This window comes from Fusarium falciforme, chromosome 1 (genome assembly GCF_026873545.1).
Source record: "Fusarium falciforme chromosome 1, complete sequence".
Classification (NCBI taxonomy): Eukaryota; Fungi; Ascomycota; class Sordariomycetes; order Hypocreales; family Nectriaceae; genus Fusarium; species Fusarium falciforme.
Window position 1 is genome coordinate 5,249,205 of NC_070544.1, and position 24,413 is coordinate 5,273,617.

Consider the following 24,413-nt stretch of genomic DNA (forward strand, 5'->3'; position numbering starts at 1 on the left):
TTGACCATATGGTATCATGTCATCCGTCGTGAACCTTTTCTCCTATTCCGTATCCATCTTGTCACCGTCATCATCCTTCTTTGTCTCGTCTGTCGGCGCCTTCTTCTCATCTTCCCCGTTTGCCTCGCTAACATCCTTGTCCTTGAGTTCGTCCTCAACCCCATTCTCTTTGACCTTCTTTAGTGCGTCACCTTCGAGCTCCTGTTCAGCCTCACGTTTCGTGCCAACGCTCTCCGCGCTGGGGCTCTTGGCTTCGCTCTCGCCTTCGGCATCTCCATCAGCATCCATGCTATCATCTGTCTTGTGCTCGTCTCCATCGTGTTTTCTCCCAACAGCAGCCTCAACGTCAATGCCCTGCATTTCTAGACCACCTTCGCCCACGTAGCTTGTTGTTGAAGATTGAGGGCCTGTGTCGTCGACACCAATCTCCTCCGGTCCTCGTGCATGTGGTGTCTCCTCCTCTTCCTCCTGAGCTTGCTGTAGCTGCTGTTCTTGTTCTTGTTCTTGTTGGCGCTGCCGAAGCTGCTCCTCTTCTTCTTCCTCCTCCTCTCCCAACGTGAGACCTCCCTCGTGGGCAGCCTCTTGGGCTCGTGACAACTGGCTTACAGGGACCACTCCTGCTCGTTGCTCCTGTCGCAACAGCTCACCCTGCGTGACGCCACGTGCATGTCCCGTTGATGGAATGCCATTCACACTGACAGAGACGGTTTCGATACTACCCACGCCATTGGGGCCGTCGATGGTTTCTGTGCTTTCGCTGTGAATCTGCGCACCAGGCGTGTTCTGTCCACTGTCGGGGCTGCGCCTCGTTAGCCACGGGATGGGAGTCAAAAGAGCTCCTCCTAGCGCCTCGTCTGTGCCCAAAGCTGCCGTCGTCGGATTGCTCCACGCGACTGCCACAGCCGGATCGTTTGCGTCTTCGCCATTTAGGTGCATCGATGACATGTCGGGAATGGGCGGGGGCAGAGGGTAGATGTTAGTCCCCGAGGTCACCTGCACGGTGCGATCGACTGCATGTAAATAAGGCGCCAGCGCCTTGTAGTGCGCGCGAGGCTGCAAGATCAGGTCGGCCAGGCGCTGGATCGTATGAGGCGGGTAGGTGTCAAAGGTCTGGAGGTGGCTGGTGATGTCGAAGAGCATGTCGGCGAGCTGCTTTGGGAGCGTGCCTTCGATGGGCTGCGTGGCAGGGAGCGACTCGGTCGGCGCATTCTCCTTGTTGGCTTCTTGGGACGAGTCGCCGGGTGGTGATGACGGCTGCGTAGACGCGAGCTTGTCCCCGGCGGTTTCGGGGGTCGGTGGCGGGGGAGGGAGTTTTGGGATCGGAAAGTCGTTGTGTGCGATCTGAGAAGGAGTCGGTCAGTACATACAAGGTCGTGGACAACTGCAGCTCTGAGGCTATACCGAGTCGAGTCTCGAGAGAATGTCGCTGCGCAAGGCGGGCCAAGCCTCCCTATCATCAAAGGTCAGACATCCAAATCCAAGAGTCGCATGCCCAGTTTGAGCTCACTTTTCGACTGAACAGCCGGATGCGACCTTGCCGAGCAGGCCATTATCGCTATCGACCTCCATGGTGGTTTGAGGAAATGACCAAAAGTTTAATTAGGGTGTTTGTTACTATCACCATCGGTCTCGCCCATCGCGCACTGAACGTTAGACTTGTATGTATGGGGGGTTTGTCACCCCGCTAGATGCATTTCCTCACCACCATACCCTCTATCAACCTCCCTCAGCAGGTTTCCACGAATAACTGAGATCGGACATCTTGGAATCATTGGCTGTAAATAATGTTGAAAAAGGTCCGATGGAGGAAACAGACACAGAAGTGGAATTAGAACGATTCAACAGACATGACGCGCTCATGCTACAGCTCAAGCATCATGTCCAAGCACTGGGGAACCGCAAGAATATTAAGAAATGGGACGCGTGTCTTGGTCTGTCTACTTAATGATTAAAGGTATTCGTCCCCGTAGAGAGGCTGAGAAAAGTGAACAACAAGTCATCAACGGTATCAGCCCACCATCAATCCATCATTGGCCTCACAGCTGATGAGGATTATACATCCACCCAGATGGTTCAAAGACTGCCTTGAACTTGACGGCGTCATACGTCCCGATGGCGCAGCTTAGATCATGGAAGCCTTCCAAGCCCGTGACAGGCAGATCTTGCTCGGCGTCCGTCTCCTCATGCAGCGCCCACCCGCCCGTTAGAGTGCCGTTGCGGGTGAAGAAGATGTCGACCTGGGGTTTCTGCCCGCCGATGGGGCGGAAGGTCATGCCAATACCGTACGTCTCACCGCGGCGCATCGGCTCAGTGAAATCACGGCCACCCCAGCGATCGTTGACGTACTTGTGCCCATCGTCGCCGTGAACTGCCAGACTGCCACGATGCCAACCCGGCATTCGGAAGGAAGGGTAGGGCAGCGCCGTGAAGCCGAGACCAACGTAGACCTCCGGACTATCGCGCGTGATTTGGACCTCATAGTAAATGGTTTTGGGCTGTCCAAGGCGGATGGGATCATGCTCGGTGACAGAGTAGAGGGGCGGGTAGCCAATGATGCAACGGTCGGGCGAGTTCTTTGAGGTCCGACCCTCCCAATGTCCAGGGCTGACCCAGGTGAGCTTTCCGTTAAAGCCCATGGGCTCCATTAAACGGATGTTGCCCGCCTGAAGAGCCGACTTTCCGATCTGGTCCAGGTAGATGGGCTGTGTCATGGGATAGGCCTTGCACCAGTCTTCACCGGCGATGGCTTCTTCTTCAGTGGCATTGCTGGTCGGGGATCTATCATAGCCACTGAAGATGGCCGGTGGAGGGGGGAAAAGCGAGGTATCAGGCACAGCTACCTCCCAGTCGTGCTGGGGATGAGCGGCGAAGGCAGGCGGAGGTCCAGGAGGAGGAGCATATTGTTGACTTGGAGGTGGCCCTGGTGGAGGAGCATACTGCTGCGATGACGATTGTCCAGGTGGTGGTCCTGGAGGAGGTGCAAAGTCCGCAGCCTGCTTCTTGTCCGGGGGTGGGCCTGGAGGCGCTGTGTAACTCGGCTCTCCCAGATGATTGGGGTCGTTCTGTGGGTTATATTTGCTCTTCTTGACGTCTCCCTGGCTCTGCGACGACACAGGTCGCTGCACCGGACGCGGCGCCGGGTCGCTATCGCGTTCGTTCTTGCTTCCAAAGCACATGGCTAAGTGAATTTGCAGTGATGTTTTGTTGATGATTTGACTCGATGATGAAAGTGATGAGATGATGGTATGAGCTGGGTTGTTGAGGAGGTCAAAACAAGGTTTCAGGCGCATGCAATGCAACCACTTGCACTTTGAGAAACAGCAGCAGCGACTGATGGCGAGCACCACCAACGAGAGCAGGAACAGCAATTGAGTCCTAGAACAAAGAAAAGAACAGACGCCATCTATTTACCAATTATTTATTGCCAGCACAGCACACTTTAAAGTCGTGGCTAAGCCACCTTTATTCCACCCTCATCTTAATCCAACACCACGCCGCTTCAGGCCTGGTTCGCGGCTGGGCACCCGTGCTATTAGTGACCAGCTGACGAACGAACAACACTGCCCCCGAGAGACAAACGCAAACGAGCGGCGCATTGCATCCTCAAAGAGCCTGAGCTACCAAGAACTGCCTTGCGTATGGCGTATTAGGCAAACTTACGTATGAGGCCATTTTCCATTGACCTGATGGATGTATCTGGCCCATGTCACAGCTACTGAAATCTGAGTGGGAGGTGTACATGGCATGGGGACAGGGAACCCTCATAGCCACTTTAAATTGCCTGACAAACTATCTAACAAGGACAATCCATGTTTGTGTCCCTTGAATATCCTCCCAAATCCATAGCAGTCATATGCTACCATGTGTCTGTTGTGCCTCACAACCACTCTCACCCGTGGTAGAGCGCACCCACTGGCGGCTTGGCTTAGCTGCCCCAAGCACTGGCCTCATTCTCATCAGGATAAAAGAATGCCACCACACTGATGATGATATACACCGCACAGAGCAGGGCACCCTCAAGGTAGTTGCTTCTGCCATCAAGAACCAGGAAGTTGACAATAAACGCCGACACAAAGAGACAAACAGTCTCAAACAGCGTAAAGTACAACGTCATCTCGCGGTCCATGATCCAGCCGAGAATAACAACCAATGGGGTGATGAAGATGGCGATCTGGATCGAGCTGCCGACAGCCACACCAATAGCCAAATCCATCTTGTTCTTCATGGCCACTGTGATGGCTGTGACGTGTTCTGCAGCATTGCCCACAATGGGCAGGATGATGAGACCGATGAAGATTTCTCCGACCGATGAGGTGCTAACGACCTCCTCAATAGAGTCAACCAGGAACTCGGCGCAAACCGCAACCAGAGCCGTAGAGACGAGGAGAAGAACAACCGAGCCGATTTGGGAAAGGTGCTCTTCATCGTCATCCTCCCGATCAGCCTTCTGGGCGCCAGCGGCATTCAAGGCCATCAACGGAACCTGGGATGGCAGCATGGCACCAGGAGGGCGGAACTGCTGACCCAGGCGGTCAGGAAGCGAGTTGGTACGGCGAATACCATAGCGAACGCGGGGAACAGGACCAGAAGGGGCGGGAGGCAGAATACCTGGCTCTGGCTTCTCGGTGAAGACAGTGGGTGCCAGGTTCTTGACCGACATTCCTCTAAGGGGGAAGGGCCTTCGGCCACCAGTTGATGAGCCGGGTTCTGCCTCGTTCTGAACAGCGAAATCGACACGGCGAGGTTCACCCTCGCCGCGAATTTGCGCACTAGCCTCGGGCTGCTTGTTCCGTGATTGCGTTCCATCACCACCCTTTTCAGTGTCGTGATCGTGCCTCTTGTTCTTACGGTGTCTGTGTCGGCGATGGCGACGACGCCTGTGGGATCGACGTGGTTCCTCTTCTTCATCAACGGCTTGTTCACTCCCTTCATAAGAAGGGAATCGGGGGATCCGGTGCCTGGAAGCTGATGGTTCAGATACTTCTTCACCAGGGGTAGTGTTGTTGGTGGTGAAAGAAGCGGCGCGAGTGGCTCTAGTGTTGGCAGTGTCGGCGGAAGCATTGCTAGATCTTCGACGTCGTCCACCACGAAGAACCTTCTTCATCCTCTTGCGGACGGTACCGTGGGAGGAATCAGAGTCAGAAGAGTCAGAGCTCGATGATGAGCTGTCGTCCGAGCTAGACGAATCCAGCCAGCCAGCAGCAGGACCAGGGGTCGATTCAGCATCGACAATGTGCTGAGGCGTGGACTCGTACATGTAGGCGTGAGACTTGAGCTGGAACAAGAGGTAGATGATGTAGACGAGAAGGAGGATCTAACGCCAGTTAGGAGGATCACCTACAGAGAAGCAGCGGCTGAACTTACCACACTGGTTCCACGACTAATCTTAAGAGATTGGGCATCAGCAAGCTTTGTGTCGCTGAAAGAGGCGTGGAAAGCTGTCTGAATGAATTGTTAGCACGTTGTGACGGTATACTCCGTGTTATAACCTACCGGCAAAACCAGGCTGATGACACTGAGACTGAGCAAACAAGCACTCATCTGAGTGACTGTGCTGTTGTAGATCTAAAGGATACGGTTAGTACCAGAGAGCATCAGCGAGAGATGAGGCGACAAACCTGTTCTCGGTAGCGTAGACCACCAAGGAAGAAACCCATGCCAAGGATTAGCAGTAGGTTGGCCAAGATCGAACCCAAGAGGGAAGCCTGAACAATTCGAATCTCATCCTAAGACTAGTTAGTATTCATGGAACTTCAAGCAACTGCCAACACGTACCTTGACCAGAGCAATACTGTTGAAGGGAAGAAATAGATGTTAGCCATCAGATCAACGCAAGAGCAGTTATACCATAGCCCACTTGAGCTCTAGTAACCTTTGCCATACAACAAGAAGTTGGGATATTAACGTACATACTATGATAAAGTTAGCATTCAATGTACCGAAACATGAAGAGGATGGTAGACTCACAAGATGATCAGTTCAACAGCATTACCGAACGTAACGTTCAGCAGGGCGCCAAGAGCATCTCCCATCTTACGCGCCACAGACTCGGTTGCAAACGCAAGCAGTCCGGCGAGAGGGATGATGGCAATGGCATTCATGGCAAAGACGACACCGCCATGGATGCCGTCAACCTGGGAGACGGCAATGCCGACGGGTACAAAGATGAGCAGGACATTAAGCCAGCTGTAAGTGACGGCCAGCCAGGTATTGCGGCGGATCTCGTCGATAAAGGTGCCCTTCTTGGCAGTATTTGTGTTTTCTTCAGATGGCTCCCCGGCCTTGGGTGTCGGCTCTACGACAGACCCCGACCGTGCAGCCTGAGAAGATGTATGAGATGGGATGTGCCCAGGTGGCATCTTGAGCTCGGAAGAGCCATTGTGGTTCGTGGAGTGGCCGTCGACGGCAGCTTGATCTGCGCGAGGGACATCATGGTGGTTATCCGATCGAGTCTTTTCGTCAAAGTCGTTGCGGTAAGGCTGCTGGCTCAAGCCAAAAGTGTTTCCGCCTTCAGGAGCCGTGGATGAAGGAGGCAAGAATCCATGCGCTGCGGGTTGTGCACCAGAGCGACTGCCATCTATATCGGGGGATTCAGAGGAGGCTTCCTTCATCGAACAGGCTTTTATCTTGAAATGTGCACGAGAGTACAGGATCTGTCTGTCTATCTGCTTTCTTTCTTGATAGGGAGTGTCTTGAGGATCTTGGGAAAAGGTCGAGAGACAGTTGTAAGTGAAGAAGAGGTGAAGGGCCAAGAGGCCAAGGCCTTGGCTTTAAGGCGGGATCGGGAATGGAGCGGGCCTCACCTTCCTCGAGCTGCTCCAAGTTTCCCAGATCGGGGATGACGCTCTTTCGCAGTGAGGTGGGGTGGCGTCAGTGGAGAAGCACCCACTGAAACGGGCCCAGAGGCGCAATGATGCGTCGACCAGCGCTGAGGGAGCCCGCTAAAACGTGGATGATTACAGTGGATTTAGCGGTTGATTGGCCAGCCTGCCAGGGGAGTGATCAAGTGAGGCTGTGTGCCCCAGGCGATTCCCGAGACTCCATCCTTTCAAAGAATCTGGACTCTTCTGGAGGCGAGTGGTCAAGTGACTCTTTGCACAGTCATTCTATCCTCTATTGACGTGAGCATCACGCTTTGATTATTGTTGAGAGCCCTGAAGACAACAGAATCATCAGAAATCAACAGAGTACCGTCGTAACAAAGCACAAAGGCCTGTGCTCTCAAGCCCCATGTTCAATGCGGCGGTCCAGCAAACAGGCTACTGGGGGCGCTCAACGACGACGCACCTGGCCACGCGCTACATCAACAAGCTTATCGGCGAGAATCCCCTGTGCTATTCGGATCTTGCGTGCCGAGTTTGGCTTGGCATCGCCGGCTCCTCGTGGCGCTGTTGGTCACCCAGAGACGGGGATATGGCGTTGATTACGCAGTGCTAGAGCCGCCTTGCTTTGCCTCGTCCGTCAGAGGCAAGGGATCGACAGGGACCTTTCCCAGCCATCATTGTTGCATTCCTGTGGCTGTTGAGACCACCAACTTGGCCAAGAGTCTCCAGACCTCACGGCACAGTTACAGGAAATGTCGCTAATTACCGGGCCAGCGAGTTTCAGGTTTTGGCAAAACGCCCCAAAGACTCTATTCCAACGTTGCTTCATCACCTGAGTGACGTAACCCGGCCAAGTCGCAGCAGATCAACCATCATGACAACGACCAGGTGGGAACGGACTAAACACAAATCCGAGCCGAATATTGAATAAGCCGGCCGGATTCGAGCATGGGGCTCTGAGCGGCCCGGCGATGGGCTCGGCCCCGTTTCCATCTCGCTGCTCGAATTACCCCGAGTTCTCCACTCACTCGCCATCCATACCTTGGATACTCTACAACGATGAGACCTCTGTCCGCCTGCATAGCCTGCCGGTACGTTTCTGGGACTTGCCGCTGTTCGACTCGAGGGCCTGACGAGACGCTCTAGTGATCGCCGCAAGAAATGTGACCGCGCTCCTCAGTCGATACGCTGTAACCTCTGCATCAAGAGGGGCCTTGAATGTAGCTTTGAGAGCACCCCCGAAATACCTGACAAACCTCTCGAGCATGCTTCACCTGCCATCTTGAACGACCCAGACTTGTCCGAGGAACTGGTCGACCTCTACTTTCGTCACGGCAACATTGCCTTTCCCTGTCTGTTTCATTGGCCGTCGTTCAAGGCCTCTGTTAGAGATGGGACAGTCCCCAGAATCCTGTTTCTAGGAGCTGTTGGTCTTGCGGCTCGTTTCTCATCACATCCCATGTTTGCTGGAATCAACCCCTGGGAACGAGGCCGTCCCTATGCAAAGGAGGCCGAGAAGCTTCTCGACTTGCACGATACCTCAATAATAACCATTCAAGCATGCGTGCTGTTAGCGTGCATCTGCGTGGCTGAAGGAGAAGCTGTCACAGAATCTGTATACTACGCCATTGCTTGTCGAATGGCCATGGTAATGGACCTACCCAACGCTCCTGTCAAGACGGCTATTGAGCGCGAAGTCAACAAGAGAGGTGCGTGGGCTTTGCTGAATGTGAGTGCTATGTGGTCACGACTGAACTGTCCTTGATAGTCTGGTGGTCTCTTGTTACCAGCGATACCTGGTTGTCTGCAGCCTTTTGTCTTCCCAGAGCGATAAAACCACGCCAAGATGTCCCGTTACCGATAGGAGAGTTGACCTTTGCTCGACTTCAACTAGATGACCTGGCAGACGATGAACAGGTCTTAGCTGCTCTATCATCTGAATCCGCAGAGTACTCCTTTCCAGTGCTCGCCCATATGATCAAACTTAACCAGATCCTATACGAGATCAACTCCTACTGTGCAACAGTAGTAGCCGAGGAGATCCAACAAGAGTCAATGTGGAACTCTATACATAAGCTGTCTGCTTCCCTGGACCGGTGGTATTCCTGTTTACCGATGCAATTACGGTACAGTCAAGATAACCTCCAGCACTGGACCAGCCAGGGGCTCGGTCCCAAGTTCATATGCCTTCACATCAACTATAACAATGCCTCGCAACGCCTATTCTACCAGTTCCTCCAACTCAGCCAGGTATCGGATGAGACGGGCAGCACAGCCATCCCAACGCAGCTATACGCCGAGAGGTGCAAGCGGCACGCCGGAGACCTGTGCGACCTCATCTCACACGCTAAGTCCCGCCCCGAGACGGACGTCTACTACTCCCTCGCGGGCCACATGCTCGTCATCGCGTCTACGGTTCAGCTCCATACCCTGCTGTTCGGTATGGACGAGAGCGAGATCCAACTAGCCAAACGCAGGCTTGAGCGCAACTTTGAGATGCTGACCGACATATACACGTACTGGCCCATCGTCTACACGTCCTTTAGCAGACTAAAGGCTTTTCATAATGCCTGCCTGAATAGCAAGGACAGCTCGTTCCGGCTCGACCGGTGGATGCTTCAGTTTATCCTCGAGTTCTCGAAGCCGGTGGACGAGAAGGACATGAGTGCCCGTGATCCGGAGAGGGACCTGTGGCCTCTAGACCAGCTGAGGTATCTTTTTGAGTCGTAGCAGGGGATATTTGAAAAAGCATATCAGGTTCATTCACTATAAGCACCAACTTGCGGTGTTGATAATGAGGATACGGGCAATGGATGAGTACTAGATACCAACCCCCAGGATGATTGTTGGTTCAACCATCTGTCTATTTGAAACACTGAGAATCCATATCCCTGCTCAAGCATACCACGCTATCAGCCGTGACTTCATCTTTCATCCTCCACCAAAGGCCTCGTCACACCCACACAAAGTCATCATCCTCAAATCATGGAAAGCTCGGCTTCAAAACAAACTGTGCCCCAGCAACCAGGCCGCTACCAAACGATTCAAGTCCACTTCGTCGGCGCTCCTCGCGTCGGGCTAAGAGCGTTAGTCCATCGCATCTGCATGCAGGAGTACGTTGACGAGGTTCCCTACGACCCAACGGGTGATGAGAGTGGCCGCAAGATGGTGACGGTTCAGCAGGGCCCAGTGATGCTGAACTGCGATCTCATCAAATCCAACGATGCCTACACCCCCACCTTGGTCGAGAGGCTGGCTGCGCGCTCAGATGCTCTCATATGCGTGTACTCTGTCGCGGACCGCTCCAGCTTTGACTATGTGCAAGCGTTGTGCAGGGACATTCCGGTGCCTCCTCTGCCAGAGGGGCCAGTCATCTTTGTGGCAGCAAGCAAGACAGATCTACCGGATTGGGAAGTGTCGCTATATGAGGGGAGAGAGTTTAGTTTCAGCATCGGCGCCGAGTTCCTCATCACATCAGCCAAGACGGGTTCCGGTTGTGGTGATGATGACGCTGCATCGTTGGTAGATCACATATACACGAACAAGGCCAGAGCAGAGCAAGAAATGAAGGCGAGGTCAGCGGACCAGGCTGGTGATGAAAGGGTCAGGGGTGTTACTGATAAATCCAAAGTTCACCGGATGGTTTCGCGGGTTGTTGAGCGGTTAAAGAGGTTGAGGGATAGGCAAGATCCCAATCAAGAGAATTCAACCTCGTATACCACGCCTCCTCCAGCCAGGTCAAGATCACGACATGAGACCCAAGGATAAGCAGAAACCAACAGGGCAACTACATTCCCCAGAATCAGAAGCCATAGATATATCTCACCACACAACAAGCTCAGCAATCATTACAAAGTTATCGTGAGTGGCGTTTCAACTAGAAGCCTGTTGAGTCATATGAGCCCGAGACGAACTATATACAACTAACAACCTTTCATCCAAACCAAAAGCCGAACCAAAACTCCCCCAAGCTAATACAAAGACCTGGCCATGATTGCAATACAACGTCGGTCTGCAAAACCACAGGCAACTCAAGCTTCCGCTACAGTTAATTTCTACATAGATCCGTCTTCTCTGATCCTTATAGCTATGTCTAGGTATGATATATGGCAACTCCATTTACCACGACGTCTTCAAATACACCTTCCAGCTCGTGAATGCAAACCACTTCGTCGATCCATCGGGCAGATAGACCGAACCCTCCATGCCACGTGCTCAAACTTCGCTCCAGCGCTAATGCCTGCAAGACAACCTTGAGATGCGTTTATAGAGACAGACAAATAAAAAAAGCAAACCCCTTCTTCCTCTTTCTTTCTTCTTTCTCGGCCGAGATCCAGGTATCACAAGGTCATCCAGCCCGCGTCCTGCTCTCATCTGCCGATCATGACCAACAGCCTTTCCGTACCAAAATGTATGTAGGAGAGTGTAACCATCCGGGACCACCACCTGATCTCAATCAATCTCGTACGAATCCCTTTGCGCCATGATGTGAGTGCGTGAAAAGGACCAACTCCGGGCGGCCTCTGAGTTGCTAATGGGCATCATCGAGAGCCCTCGGTTTCGTCCCTCATTACTGATATGTGTGGTGATGTGCGTGTGTGCGTCCCGGCAAAATCAAATAGGTAGACAATGACAATTATAGCATCCAACAGCGAACTTTGGTGCGACCAACTTCCAGACAAGAGATTCCCAAACTGAGACGGAACGCCGTAAACTCCGGGTGCTTATCGCATGCTTTGTTCACCGCTCTTCGCCACCTCGAGCCTTCCCGCGCCTCCTGAAGAAGTCCATGACTCGCTTCGCGGCTCCGCTGCTCCCTTCGTGTCCTCGGTAGTCGGCCCCTTCGTAGGCGTCCGCGAATCGCTTGTGGTTCTTGTGAAGGACCCCGCCACGCTCTCCACGGCTGCTGCCCGCGCGTCCATCGAAGGTCTCGGATTCCGAAAAGTCGCCCTGGTAAGGTCGAGATCGCGGTTCCGTCGGGGGGCGGCGCATGTCCACTGACGACTCAGACCCCGTGTTTAGGTGAGCACCACTCTGCATGTAGGGTGGGATGGCGCTGGGCCTTCTGGCATCCTGTGCTGTAGATCCGTAGCGGTGGTGGTAGACAGGGCTCGAGTGAGCAGTATCTTGCGAGGGGACCTGCTCGTAAGGGGCGTCAAAGTAAGGCTCGCTGTGTCGGGGCTCGTCATGGGCGCTGTATCCACGGAGCTGCTCGTTTCGGGGGTTCTGAATGGGCAGGTCTTGCTGCGACTCAGCCTCCGAGGCTGTTACACTTCCATGATCCTTACCACCACCAAGACCCAGTTTGGAAGACAGAGCTGGGGGCACCAGAGAGAATCGCCGACGCTCCGGCTTCTCACCTGAACCTTGAGAGCCGTGGATGCTGCCACTGCGCTTCTTGCCAAGTCCAAGGGAAAAGGATCGTCGAGATGCTCTTGAATCAACCGAGGGTCTGGGGCCAGCTTCCTCACCAGGCAGCATCGTGTTGGACAAGCTGACGGGAGGGTACTTTCTTGACTTGTCGGCGGGCTGTTCTGATCGCTTCTTACCACGACCTCCAAAGATAGATCCGCTTCGGCCCATGATCTTGTTGCCAAGATCGCCAAGTGTGTTGGACCGCTTGTGGCCCCTTCCTTCACGCTTCGTCTCATTCTGGAAGGCAGACATCTTCATAACCTTGGGAGGAACGCTTCCCACTGTCTTGGCCACGTTCTCCTCGTCCTCAGGGTTCGAAGGCTGCTGGATTCGGCCTTGAGCATTGGTATCGGCAATTGTTGGGGGCACCGGTTGTCCGTAGGTAGTGCGAGATTGCAGACCCATAGAAGCGGAGGACTTTATAGAGCCTCCGGTTTGTGGCCTGGCTGTGGTACTAATTCCAGTCATGAAGGCGTTGTCGGAGGTGGCGCGAGTGTCGCGGCTCGGTCTCGCGGGAGCGGCAGCAGTGTTCTTGTGAGCGCTCTGAGGCCGCCTGGACTGTGTTGTCCGGGCAGCAATCTCCTTTGCCACTGGAGGCTCTCGAGGTAGTGGCTTCTCAGTAGAGACCTCGGGTGCGGGCGCCTGTGTAAGAGAGCGAGAGCTGGGTTTGGCGGCCGCGGCATCGGCACCACGCTGTGTCTGCGTGGTGGGAGCCACGTACTCGACCTGAACAGTCCGTCGCTTGGCATCCTTGGGCGTGCGGTGCCCAGACTCGGATTCGGGGTCGATGTTTCCATGGGTCTTGGCCAGTCCTCCAACAACGGGAGGATGAGACTGCTTGTGCTTGGTGGCCTCGCGGACCGATGAGCTTCTGGCGATAGTCGGAGCCTCTGCATAATCGTCCGGTGCGGAGCCAGAATTCGGAACATCGGAAGGTAATGTCGTCGAGCTGGTTATAAACTCCACCAGGTTCGCGTATTCGCTGAGCCAGCTGTGTCGAGCCACTTCGAAGAGGTCCGCCCTCTTACGGGGGTTGGGGACGAGGATACGACGGAGGAGATCTCGAGCGTGTGGTGTGACATACTCGGGGAACGTCAGAGGAGTCGTCACGATATACTTGTAGAGAAGGTTGATGTTGTCGCCTTCGGGGTTGGCCGGATCGTCATCGAAGGGAAGGTAGCCAGCAAGCATCGCGTACTAATCTCAAGTTAGCACCAACCATCATCAGCAACAGTTCATATTCGACGTACCAGAATGACACCACAACTCCAGACATCCACCTTGCGTCCGGTGTAGAGGGAGTCGCTGACAACGAGCTCGGGAGCTGCGTAGCACGGGCTACCGCAACTTGTCTGCATGAGATCACCCTTCCTGGTTCCGTTGCGCTTGACGCGGTCCAGACCCATTCGTTTCACGAATTCCCTGTCGGTGAGGTTAAGCTCCTCCTCCTCAGTGAGATCCTCATTCGCATCGAAAGTGTTGGCAAACCCAAAGTCGGTAATAATGATGTTGCGGTTGCGATCCAGGAGCAGGTTTTCCAGTTTCAGATCTCGGTGAACGATTCCCTTCTTGTGAAGATAGCCGACACCCGAGACAAGCTGGGCAAACAAACGGCGGGCCGCATTGTCCTTCAGGTATCGGTGGTTGAGAATATAGTCGAACAGCTCGCCTCCAGATGCATACTCGAGAATGATGCCAATGTGTCTCTCTGTCTCGACCTTGTCGATCAGGCGCACGATATTAGGGTGCTGGACACCTCGCAAAATGGCAACTTCTCGGTAGATCTTGGCGAATCGAGACGGGTTGCTGCCAACACTGTCCCTTTTAATAAGCTTGATAGCAACCTGTGGCGAATCGTTAGTCAATTCCTAGAAAAAGCAAGCCGGGAGGATGCGAGCTCACCTGAACGCTGCTGTCTTGCTTCCAGCCTAGCTTGACCTTGCCAAACTCGCCCTCGCCGATAGTGTTTCCCAGGATAAAGTCGCCGAATTTTGTAGTGCCCTTGTTGCTTCGGCTGTGATCGTGACGACTCCGTTGCCCTCGTCGTTCCTCGCCGTGGTCGCCAGTCGCGACCACAGGAGGCGGCGCAGCATCGTCGTCGTCCTGGTTTGTGGCATGATTCCGATCCCTGCCACTTGGATCTTGGGCAGCTGCAATGGCTTTGGTTAGGTTGTCAGTGGCTTCGTGGACAGGTCTCGAGGGCGTACTGTGGGCGGATCGGATGGGAATCGCGGTCGTGGCGTTCTTGCCATCTCTGCTGGCGGCTCGGGCAGCGGCGTCAGCCTTGCTGCTTCGATATCCATTTTCTGCGGCAGCGCCGTGATCACCATGGGAACCGGATCGAGATGCATCGTTTTGTCCTCGTCGAGGGGAGTTGGTCATCTTCTCATTGGAGTATTGTGTCCTTCGCGAACCGCCGCTCTGGTTGTTGGACGAAGTCCGTGGAGGAGCAACGGGAGGCATGTTGCCGTGCCGATCAGAGGCGGACGGCTCGTGTTCGTTGGGCGCTGAGGTAGCGGTGACGGGAGAGCCAAAACCGGGACCTAGATGGTAAGCAGGTGAAGGTGCACTGTCGCTCGTCTTGCGTGAAGGAGGTCGTCGCGAAGATGGAGAAGCGGTCGCGGTCTGCTGGGCATTGTACGCCTGGCCAGAAGGGGATGAGTGTGAGGACCTGTACTGGCGGCTGGACGGTGTGGCCAAGGGAGACGAGGCCAGAGCGGTGTGTTGATGGGGGGCCGTTTGCAGGGCAGCCGACGACATCTTCCACGCCCAAACGCGTCAAAATGTCGAGTTGGAGGAAACCGTTGAAGGTGTCGTGAGAACGGGGTCAACGGCGTAAGCGAGCAGAGAGTTTTTGGTAGTGGCGCTCGAAAAAAATCCAGGCGGGCGACGCGAATATGCAGGTCGAGATACCTGGCAGTTTCAGACCGCGAGTTTTCGGGGGGGGAGCGCAGTGCTGGGGGTGGATTGACGCGGCTGGCGAATCGAGAAGCTCCAGGGAGCAGCAGCTGTAAGCGACCAGCACGGGGGGGACGACGTTTCAAAATTGGATTAATGAGCCCGACAGTCTCGACTATCTCATGGTGCGCGGGCAGAATCTCGGTCGACGACGTGCGATTTATCGATTCGTTCGGCTTGGGCTTGGACTTGGACTTGGGCTGACTGGGTGCAGTCCCCGTCTGGCGTGCGTATCCGGCGGGACGAACCCAATAACAGAGGTGCAGCTTTCGGCGCAAGGGCAGATTGGGATTGGGGGGCGGCCGATGCTGGATGCGTTGGCAGTTGGGCCGGTATTGTTTTTTTTTGTTGTTGTTGCGGCTGCTTTTGTCACCAGGCTTGTATGGGGTTGCTGCAGCTGCTAATTAACTCCCTTTTTTTATGGAGGCGACAGGCGACGGTAGTGGACAGGTGAAGGAGGCTGGGAGAGATCAAGATCAACACCCAACACTCAACGCGAACGCGCAACAACCGAAACGCCAAGTGAGAGAAAGGTTAGGATGGGAGAGAGGAGGGATCGCCAGGAACGGGCGAGGCTGAGGAAGTAGGTAGGTTAAGAGGAGATGATGGGCACGAGTCAATAAAAACGGGCGACGCGAGAAACCTAGGCTCTGGGCGAGCCAGCTGCGGATGGGGTGAGGATCCGAGTTTGAGTTGGGGCCGCGCGCGCTCAAAGGGTGGAGGGTGGTGGTGGTGGAGGAGGAGGAGAGTCTGATGGAGGGAAGGTGTCGAAGGGGAATGGAACCAGCCGATTGAAGGAGACGGGAAGCTGAACGACCTGGACCTGACCAGGACGGGAGGCTAAAGATGAGGTACGTACATTGGAAATGGATCTCAGGGACATGGCATTGGAAGCGCAGGGCAGCAGAAACAGCCCTGGGATGGATGGATCAGTGGACAACCTACCGGGCAGAACCCAGACATGGAAGCAAGCACAGGCGCAAAGCAAGCAGCACGCAGCACATCCCCATCCCAATCCTTGAGAGCAGACTCAAAGACTCAGGCGCCAGCGCGAAATTGACGAGATGAGACCCGACTTGGGCTGCAGTTGTGGAGCCCCATCCGCCGGCGTTCTGCTCGCTACATACAGCGGGCGGGTACCTCGATATCCACTCAGCGGCCCTTGACCAGACTCGGGGCGCGCCTCCAAGTGACTTTCCCTTCTCTTTTTTTTCGGGGTCCTCTGCTAGCGGGTGACAATCTTTCATCGGTCAACCTGCCCTTCATGGATCACGATGCAAGGAGTGGGAGGGCGATGATGGATGAGGAAGGGGTCCCGTTCTGGTGCCGCTCTCTCTCTCTGGCTCAGGTACCGCTACCCCTGAATCTAGCGTCCTGCCCCGGCGGGTACCTGGAAGCTGTCGTTCCTGCAGGTACAGTGTACCGGGGGCGCCCGAAATGGCCTGTAAGGTCATCCATCCATCCCTCTCACGATGGATGGAGGGATCCATCAGACAGTCTGACACAGGCAAGATGCTGTTTGTGCAAGACGCTCAACGGGCTTGTGTTCCTTGACAGTGCAGATCGGAGGGTCCGAGTCGAGGTCCGAGACACACACACACTCTCTCAGAAAGAGCATGGATGATTCGGTTCATTCAGCACGTCCCCGGACACATTGCGGTCGACGCATTGTTGATGGATGCATTGGATGTTGTTGTGAATGACGACGATGACTATGGCCTTCATGATGGGCCAAGGTGATCGGGCCTCTACTGGAAATTACCCCATGTAATGCCATTCATCGCCCGGCGCGCCAAACTCAATGCCCCCCGTGCCAAATACATACCTCGCCAGTCCAAAGATTGGATATCATGCTCCCAACCTCCATCACCGAGCGAGTCGCCCTAGGCCAATAATCAATGCCTGCGTCGGCCAGTGCTCGCACCATCTCGTCGGTCCTCCCTGGACTTGGATTCGGGTGGTTCTCCGCAATTTCGACATATGTATTGGAGGCGAAGCTAGTTGATATGTCTGGAGCTAGTCCCCCATCATTCATCATCCATTGTTGGCCCGATGTCTCTGGAATTGGTCTTGGGCCTATTAATACGTCGGGAGACGCCTTGAACCCAATGGCCACCCGCGACAGACACGATATTGTGTCATGAATGCCTCCCAGGCTATCAAGGGCTTGGATATTAGGCCGCCTCTCTGAGGGAGACGACAGCCGCGCAAACACGGCTGGCCACTAGAAGCACCAGCCTGGTATCCAATGTCAAAACAACAGTCAGGCAGGCATTGACCAGTAATCTTAGAAGTGGGCTTCTCGAAGGGGTGGCTCGGCGGGTGCTCACACGGTGGTGGTCTCAGCTCTCTCTTGACCTTACGCTCTGGCCTCCGTCCATCAACACAACACAACACGGCAAAGCACGGCGCGGGATAAATATCCATACAATGCTCGGCCACACCGTAAAGGGTAGAGATGCCCTGTGCTCAAGGAAAGGAGGGAGGACGGCAGGTCAGACAAATCTGGAGGGCATTGAAGCCTCGAGGTTGCTGAGCGCGTCTGACCTGACGTGTAACGTCGCGCCGTTTCTCTGATATAGCCCAGCCCGCGCCTATTATTACCCTCGATTATCGCGCTCTACACAATCTTTGCTGATCTCCAATTCCATTATACGGGACCAGAAACAACGAGCGCGTCTCCCGTCCCGTCTCGCCTAAGAGGCCCGGCCGTCCTCTTGGTATCCGACCCTCGGGTTCACGAGGGGTCTCGGCCAATCTCTCTCTGTTTCCGCGGCCGGGCGAACCCTCGAGCTTTTCAACACGAGAGGCGAGAGAGAAAGCATGCAGCCGGCCGTAGTGGTTCCCACTTCTTTCGAGAAGCCCGGGTAGAAGAAGCAATGAAGCAAACGAACGGGGCCTTGGAGCGTGCGCGTGCACAAGCGCCGGCTGCTGGCATGATTCTTCTCCTGTGGCCAGATTCGCTCGTTGTTGGTGGTCCATCGAACCATGGGCCAAAAAGAAAGGAAATAAAAAAGAGACCAGTTTCTTCACCAATAGGCCCCGTGACCCAAGACAAAGACAAGTGTGATGTGATGCTTGTCACTCTTGTCAGATCGTCACCGTCATCATTTGGCTTCCTCGACTCTAGGTTGCATTGGAACCTTGTTTCCTCTGGCCGAGATGTGAGTTGAGAGCCAGGGTTCAGGGTTGAGCATGACAACCTCATCCCTACAGGGAGGGACAACCGCGATGCCGCTTTGCTCGTTGGAGAAGCTGGCAGCTGCAGTGAGCCATTGACGGATCCTGCATTCGTGCATGTGTAATTACCACGATTGCTTTTCCTGGAAAAGGACGTGGCAGACCAGACCAACCCTCGCGCGCCATGTCATTCAAAAGGTTCAGTGATCTTCATCGCTAAACGGCCTCCATCTCGCTGCAGCATGCCCAACATCTGGTGAGCGAGCTTCTCTGCTGCCTCAAATGGTTAAATGCCCGGCCTCCCTTGCTTAGGTCCTAGGATCAGCAGTATGCGCCTCTTACATGAAGGTCTCTCATCGACAGGGTTCGGAGTCGCTTGTTAATTACCCCAGACCAGCAGCTTTGAAGTTTGCGTAGACGTAGTACGGTAACTATAGACAGCAATTGTAGTCCTCGCGACTGTCAACTCCAGGAAACTCATTTACCTTGAATACAAATGTCTCTTCCTCATGCCTATCCTGGCTTCTAGCCATCCATCCCGAGACAGGGCTGTCCCTCTTTTTTTTTGAGAGACTTCTGAAACACCCTAATTTCCATCTCCGATTCTCCCACACTTATAGCGGCAGCCCCACGGGCACCTTGTGCAACATCAAGATGGAATATGACGCCGTGTTGATGACCTGGAAGTTGGTGTGCAGACAACATCCAAGGCACCCGTACGCAATCGTGTCCTCATGCAAGACTTGCAAGATCCTGCGCGTGTCGTGGCCGCTCTCCTACGCGTCGTCGTCGTCGCACCAAGACGATGCGCCCAGCCAGCCAGCCAGCATTAAACGCCGGAGATGAGCTGCATTTCAAAAGACAGGGATCGTCCGCGGGCCTTTGAGCCTGGCAGGGTTGAGCCGTAAACTCGCCCAGTCGTTTCAGACGTCATCTCCCGGCGTCGCCGTCTCCAAGAAACAAGCACGAGCACAACCACCGCCGAGCGAGCGACCGGCCTGTCAAGGCATCTCAAGCCTCACCGGCGCGCGTCTCCTCTACCGGACGGACGCCAAGGGCTCCATTCTCACGTCAACCGGCCGCGAAGCCGGCCATCACAGATTCATCACCAACTGAGCCGCCCCCATTGAAACGTGGCCGTGGGTTGAGCTGACACGATGGATATCTCACTTAAGAACCCGGCTTCGCCCGTCTCACCAGAAGCCATCGTTGTTTTGTTTTTTTGTTGTTTTTTACTTTTCACTCAGGATTGTGACCTTCAGCTGCGCCACGCACTTACATACATGCTCGCTCAGGTTGGATTTATTCATGTCATAGCCCTCAGAATCCAGCTGCATTGAAACGCGATACGTCCATCCCGGCCGGATGATGGACCTGAAGTCATACCATCAACCAATGAGACCTCGCCAATATCGATTCACACTTACTCGCATCTTGGATCTCACTCGCACTACGGATGTTCCGCGATTGCGTTGCATGGCATCAACCGTTCCTCTCCAGGGCCCAAGTGACCCCTGATCGTAGCCCTTCTCTGGCCTCTCCACCCACGATTGATGTGTCACTTGATAACACGCCCGCAATGAGAGCTGATTCCCGTCTCCTGCATCCAGAGCTCATTATCGAGCTCGCCCTCATCTGCCGAAAGTCTGTGATGGATGGTCCGCGCCTGATCTCCGTCTTCTGCCGGGCGAGCGCACATCCACGACAGGGGCACCTGGACAAGCCCTGGTGAACTCACTCAGTAGATGTAGCACATAACTTGTAATCGTGTTTTGCTTTTCTGGTCGAGATTGGCCTAATGCGAGCATGTACGTATGTATGCTTCGCACCAAGTTCATGCACTGTCGACTTCGGCACTTCCATTACATTAGAGCCGCTTCCACTATCCAACTCATACACCGAGTCGGCAGATGAGGTTACTTGGTGTTGAACTCTCATTGATATGCCGCCCGTAGTTCCCTTTAGCGGCGAATTAAACCAATGCGCCACCTCTATGCTATACTCAAAGCTTGATATTGATGTTGTAGGCGTCCAATGCCAAAGCAACGCCGGTGATAGTTGACATGTACGCCACCAAAATGCCAATGGTGGCAGCCGGACTAGCATCCAGTGTCTTGACAGTCATGTTGACCAAGCCAGTCAGGAGGTTAGCCAGCAAGAAAACAGCCAGACCGTTGCGGTTATAGGCTCGTATCACGCGGCTAGTGGCCTTTTCATAGGCCTCCTTCTCGCTCTTGGCATCTTGCGCATTATAGAAGGCAGGGAAGAAAACGGTGTCAACAATGGCAAATCCAAGGAGTTGCAGAGTGTTGAACGCAACAACCCAAAGGACGTAGGGAAGGTTCGCCAGACGTCGTGAGACCGTTAGGCCAAATCCGTAATGGTAGTTTGTGGAAAGCAAGTAGAGTCCTGTCCAGACACCTCCCCAAACAGCCATGGTCATCAGGAGTGTGTTCCTCTGAGCCCCTGGGCTGGCGGTGCTTCTCGGGGGGATGTTTCGGGGGATGACGAACATGCCCGTATCCTGGCCGGCAAGGAAGATGGCAAGATATCCAATGAAGCTGAAGATGCCCTCCCGATTCATGGAAATCAGGTCTGTCCTTGGCGCAGTGAGAACGTAGGCTTTCAGGTTGGTAGTTTCAAGCAAAATCTGATAAGTGATACCGACCAGCAGCGACAAGGCAGCAAAGGAAGGGACCCATCTGAGGGCTGCTTGGAAGATGGCAACAAATGGAGGCAGGAAACCAAGCGTGAAGAAGAAGTTCCAGTGCACACCATACTCTGTGACATGTTCGGCGTAGTCCAGGCCCTTGACACTAAGCAGTCGGATCACACCCAGAACCAATAACGGGATGGAATGGCGCATCGAGTGAATAATTCGGTGGATGAGGGGCGTCGCCCGTCCTGTAGTGCGGCCTACAGCTTTCTCCCGCAGCACGGGACGAGCTGCGACGAGACCTCCTGAGAAGACAAAGGATCCAACACCCAGATCCATCAGGGATGTGCCCCACGTCTCAACTTTGGCAAACCGCCTGGGGAACAAACGGAAGTCGACAGCCAGGATTGCGACGCAGGTGACAATCATCATGCAGCCCCGGAAGTTTGTCAGGAACGGCTTGGTCGAGAGGACGTCGAGCTGTCCCGAGCTACCCTTGGACCGCGCATTAGGCGGGACCTTGGGCTTCTTCTTTCGGTTGATCGAGTTCGGCGGGAGCGTAAAGATGAGAATGGCGGGCACAATCAGGAGGAGGTTGAGCAGAACCGGTGTGCCCGCGTATAGCGTCGTGGAGAGGAGGATGGCGCCGACATTGAGGAGGAAATCGACGGCAAAAGCGAGGACGGTATACTGTTCAAAGAAGGACTGGCGGGCTTGGAGGACGGACCAGAGGATTATGGCGACCTGAAACGACAACTTAGTTCCTTTTCCGCATGGCGGGAAATGACTGGGAGGGACAAACAGCGGCAACAGATGTGACATAGTTGATCTCTGCGACGGAGCCGCCTGAGAGGTTGGACACAAAGTCCTCCTTTCGCTGCTTGTAGCTGGCGGAATCAGACATGACCAGCTGCAGTAACTGACAGGTCGGTCTCAATACATGCTAATTTTTCAAGCTACTTCAAGCAAAAAGGAACAGTGTGAGTGGGAAGAAGAGTTGACGACACCTGTCAAAGTCGTCAAAGTGGGAGCTCAGCCTCGCTGGTGATACCATGTCACCGGGACCAGGCTGCAACTCCTATACCCGACCAATAGGATGCGACCGCCCGCGCGGCTAACCTATCACGTGGTCCCAGTGCCAACCACAGAATATCAGTTATCGACAACCTCAGTTCAGCTCCCCAAATACGGCTTCGACTCAATCAAGTGGCCCGGCCCAATAGTTTGGGTGCCTAAGATCCGGTTTCTCGACGCCTCCTTCAGGCCTCCGTGTCTCTGAGGCCAACCAGGAGCGGGCTCGTCGCAGCGGACGCAGGCGTCTCGGCACCGAGAGCAAGCCGCATTTCTTTGTTCTCTCGCAGTGGCAAACACGCGCTTCCTACTTGTGAAAGCAAACCCGCCCAGCGCCCAGAGGGGCTTTTCCCTCCTTTGTGACGAGCCGCTACCGAGCTGGAGGTTGTTGGGAGGCGTGCATCCGTCAGGGTTTTTTCCCTTCTTTTTCCTTTGAGAGTCAACGCCATCAAATTCCAGTGAATAAAATGGCTGCAGTCCGCGAAGAAAGGAGTCTGCTCCTGATATCTCCATCCTCCTCCCCTTTCTTGTTCTACTCTAGCATAAAGATCAAACGACTGGCTTTTTACATCTCATCTATTCATTACCTTCAGAGCTTTTGGTCCAGACAAGCAAGCATATCGTGTGTGACCTAAACCAACATTGACGACATCGTCATGACAACTACCGCAACAGAGGCTAGGGTTCGTCCTGCCATAGAGCCTATACGAACCACGGGCCCTGAACTGAACATCCGGTCATTCCGAACACGTATGGCCCTCAAGAGCCCAGCCTGGTCCGCCTCGCCTCTCTCGCCTCGCAGTCTCCCTCTGCCAGGGTGTCAGGAGCTGAGGGATGAGCAGATGCGCCAGCATGACAAGATGGCCGTTGACCGGCTGGAACCGCGAAGCCGTGACTCCTCCAAGCTGGAGCCGAGCCTTCGCAACGTCTCTCTGAGACCCATCGCAGAGCTCGCCCTGCCAAGTCCCAATACTCTACCAGCTCGTCGTTCTCCTTTATCTGCACCCCTATTCGCGCCGCCAGTCTACCGCAGACCAACTATCGTGGAAGAGACGAGAAATATGTTGCTTCAAGGACAGGATGGTGAACAAGGCGGTCATCTCTCGCAGGCATATGATCGCAGACAATCCGCGCCACCGGGTGTTCTCCACGCAAGAGCTATGCAGATCGCCCGGCAGCGAGAACACCTCCGTCGAAGAGGTTTTATCGGTTCGTATAGACCGCGCGAGGCCGAGTTGTTGGTGATGCCGGTTGAACTACGCCGCCTCTCTACCATTACCGGTGCAGAGCCCCCCTCTCCCTGCCCTGTAGATGGGCGACTGACCACACGTGTGGTTGTTCATTCCCGTGGAAGAAAGTCACTGGTTTTGACGAGGACGTTTAATCTAGACGAATTGCGAGCTACGCTTCCGCGCGTGAGCCCAGTTGATCGAGCTGACCAAGGCCGAAGAGCTTCAGTTGCGACTCTCCAGCGACCCTCCACCGCAAATCGACAATCCTCGCCAGGCCTCATCGCTGAAAGGCGCCACTCACATGGCGCTCTTCGTGCCCTTAGCCCTCAGCGTTCACCAGCCGTAGAGAGAAGAAGTTCTCGGCAAGGGTTGTCGTCGGTTGCCATTCGTGAGTTACCCTACACCACTGACTGGAGCAACTTGGGCTATCAACCAAGAACACCAAGTGGTCCATATCTGACTCATCTTACTACCATAGACATCGAATACGCACGAACATATCTCCCTGTGCTTGCCGCCATCATTCTCTCCGAAATTGTTCGACCGGGGGACACCATCGAGCTCCCGCTACCACACCCCCGAGCCTGGGAGGACACTGTCGCGTATATCTACACAGGACGGGTTGCTCTCACAGAGCCTATCCGACAAAACATTCTTTACCTAGGAGGCAAGGTCTGATGAAAATAGCATTCATCGGACAGGGGGCATATCGTGGATGTTTCTATGGACTTACTGGCGGCAACATTAGAATGACGAAGGCCGAAAACAGGGGTTTCTTTCTTCTTTATGTCTTGTAATTCTGGAGACTGCTACAAAACTGGTGAGGCGATCGGGGCAGATTAATTTGTGATTATTACCTACATATGATATTATTCTGGTTTAATCCACTGTAGTGTAAACCCATCGCCCCAACAACTACCCGTGAGCACAAGGGCGAGTATGGACACCCACAACTATGCTCGCCTTTGCCGACTTATCTTCTCATGATTGCGAAGGAGCCATGCATCATAAAATCTGGATTTGTTTATGCGGCGTACCCCGAAGCCTACGGTCGACGGTCATGGGTAGCATGCCTCG

General features: G+C 54.5%; 7 protein-coding genes across 7 annotated transcripts; 2 read left to right on the top strand and 5 right to left on the bottom strand.

Moving 5' to 3' along the window:
• Positions 1–42: 42 nt before the first annotated feature.
• On the bottom strand, positions 43–1,569 carry NCS54_00148900 (Hypothetical protein; the record flags this gene model as incomplete). Its single annotated transcript, XM_053147115.1, has 3 exons — positions 43–1,341; positions 1,402–1,450; positions 1,508–1,569. 3 exons carry the CDS (start codon positions 1,567–1,569, stop codon positions 43–45), a joined length of 1,410 nt encoding a protein of 469 aa, XP_053003090.1.
• A 467-nt stretch (positions 1,570–2,036) lies between these two features.
• NCS54_00149000 (Hypothetical protein) lies at positions 2,037–3,176 on the bottom strand (the record flags this gene model as incomplete). The annotated part of the gene is made up of 1 exon (XM_053147116.1): positions 2,037–3,176. The coding sequence occupies one exon, from the start codon at positions 3,174–3,176 to the stop codon at positions 2,037–2,039; it is 1,140 nt and encodes a 379-aa protein (XP_053003091.1).
• Positions 3,177–3,925: 749 nt separating this feature from the next.
• NCS54_00149100 (Hypothetical protein) lies at positions 3,926–6,716 on the bottom strand (the record flags this gene model as incomplete). The annotated part of the gene is made up of 7 exons (XM_053147117.1): positions 5,968–6,716; positions 5,910–5,912; positions 5,776–5,791; positions 5,619–5,726; positions 5,494–5,565; positions 5,365–5,442; positions 3,926–5,314 (listed from the first exon to the last, which is right to left on the bottom strand). Exons 1-7 carry the CDS (start codon positions 6,609–6,611, stop codon positions 3,926–3,928), a joined length of 2,310 nt encoding a protein of 769 aa, XP_053003092.1. The 5' UTR covers positions 6,612–6,716.
• A 1,131-nt stretch (positions 6,717–7,847) lies between these two features.
• Positions 7,848–9,554, top strand: NCS54_00149200 (Zn(2)-C6 fungal-type domain-containing protein; the record flags this gene model as incomplete). The annotated part of the gene is made up of 3 exons (XM_053147118.1): positions 7,848–7,915; positions 7,971–8,533; positions 8,593–9,554. The coding sequence occupies exons 1-3, from the start codon at positions 7,884–7,886 to the stop codon at positions 9,552–9,554; spliced, it is 1,557 nt and encodes a 518-aa protein (XP_053003093.1). The 5' UTR covers positions 7,848–7,883.
• A 2,010-nt stretch (positions 9,555–11,564) lies between these two features.
• NCS54_00149300 (Protein kinase domain-containing protein) lies at positions 11,565–14,999 on the bottom strand (the record flags this gene model as incomplete). The annotated part of the gene is made up of 3 exons (XM_053147119.1): positions 11,565–13,436; positions 13,490–14,083; positions 14,142–14,999. 3 exons carry the CDS (start codon positions 14,997–14,999, stop codon positions 11,565–11,567), a joined length of 3,324 nt encoding a protein of 1,107 aa, XP_053003094.1.
• Positions 15,000–20,379: 5,380 nt separating this feature from the next.
• On the bottom strand, positions 20,380–21,937 carry NCS54_00149400 (GPI-anchored wall transfer protein; the record flags this gene model as incomplete). Its single annotated transcript, XM_053147120.1, has 2 exons — positions 20,380–21,777; positions 21,836–21,937. The coding sequence occupies 2 exons, from the start codon at positions 21,935–21,937 to the stop codon at positions 20,380–20,382; spliced, it is 1,500 nt and encodes a 499-aa protein (XP_053003095.1).
• An 823-nt stretch (positions 21,938–22,760) lies between these two features.
• NCS54_00149500 (Hypothetical protein) lies at positions 22,761–24,014 on the top strand (the record flags this gene model as incomplete). Its single annotated transcript, XM_053147121.1, has 2 exons — positions 22,761–23,313; positions 23,815–24,014. The coding sequence occupies 2 exons, from the start codon at positions 22,761–22,763 to the stop codon at positions 24,012–24,014; spliced, it is 753 nt and encodes a 250-aa protein (XP_053003096.1).
• Between the last annotated feature and the right edge of the window lie 399 nt (positions 24,015–24,413).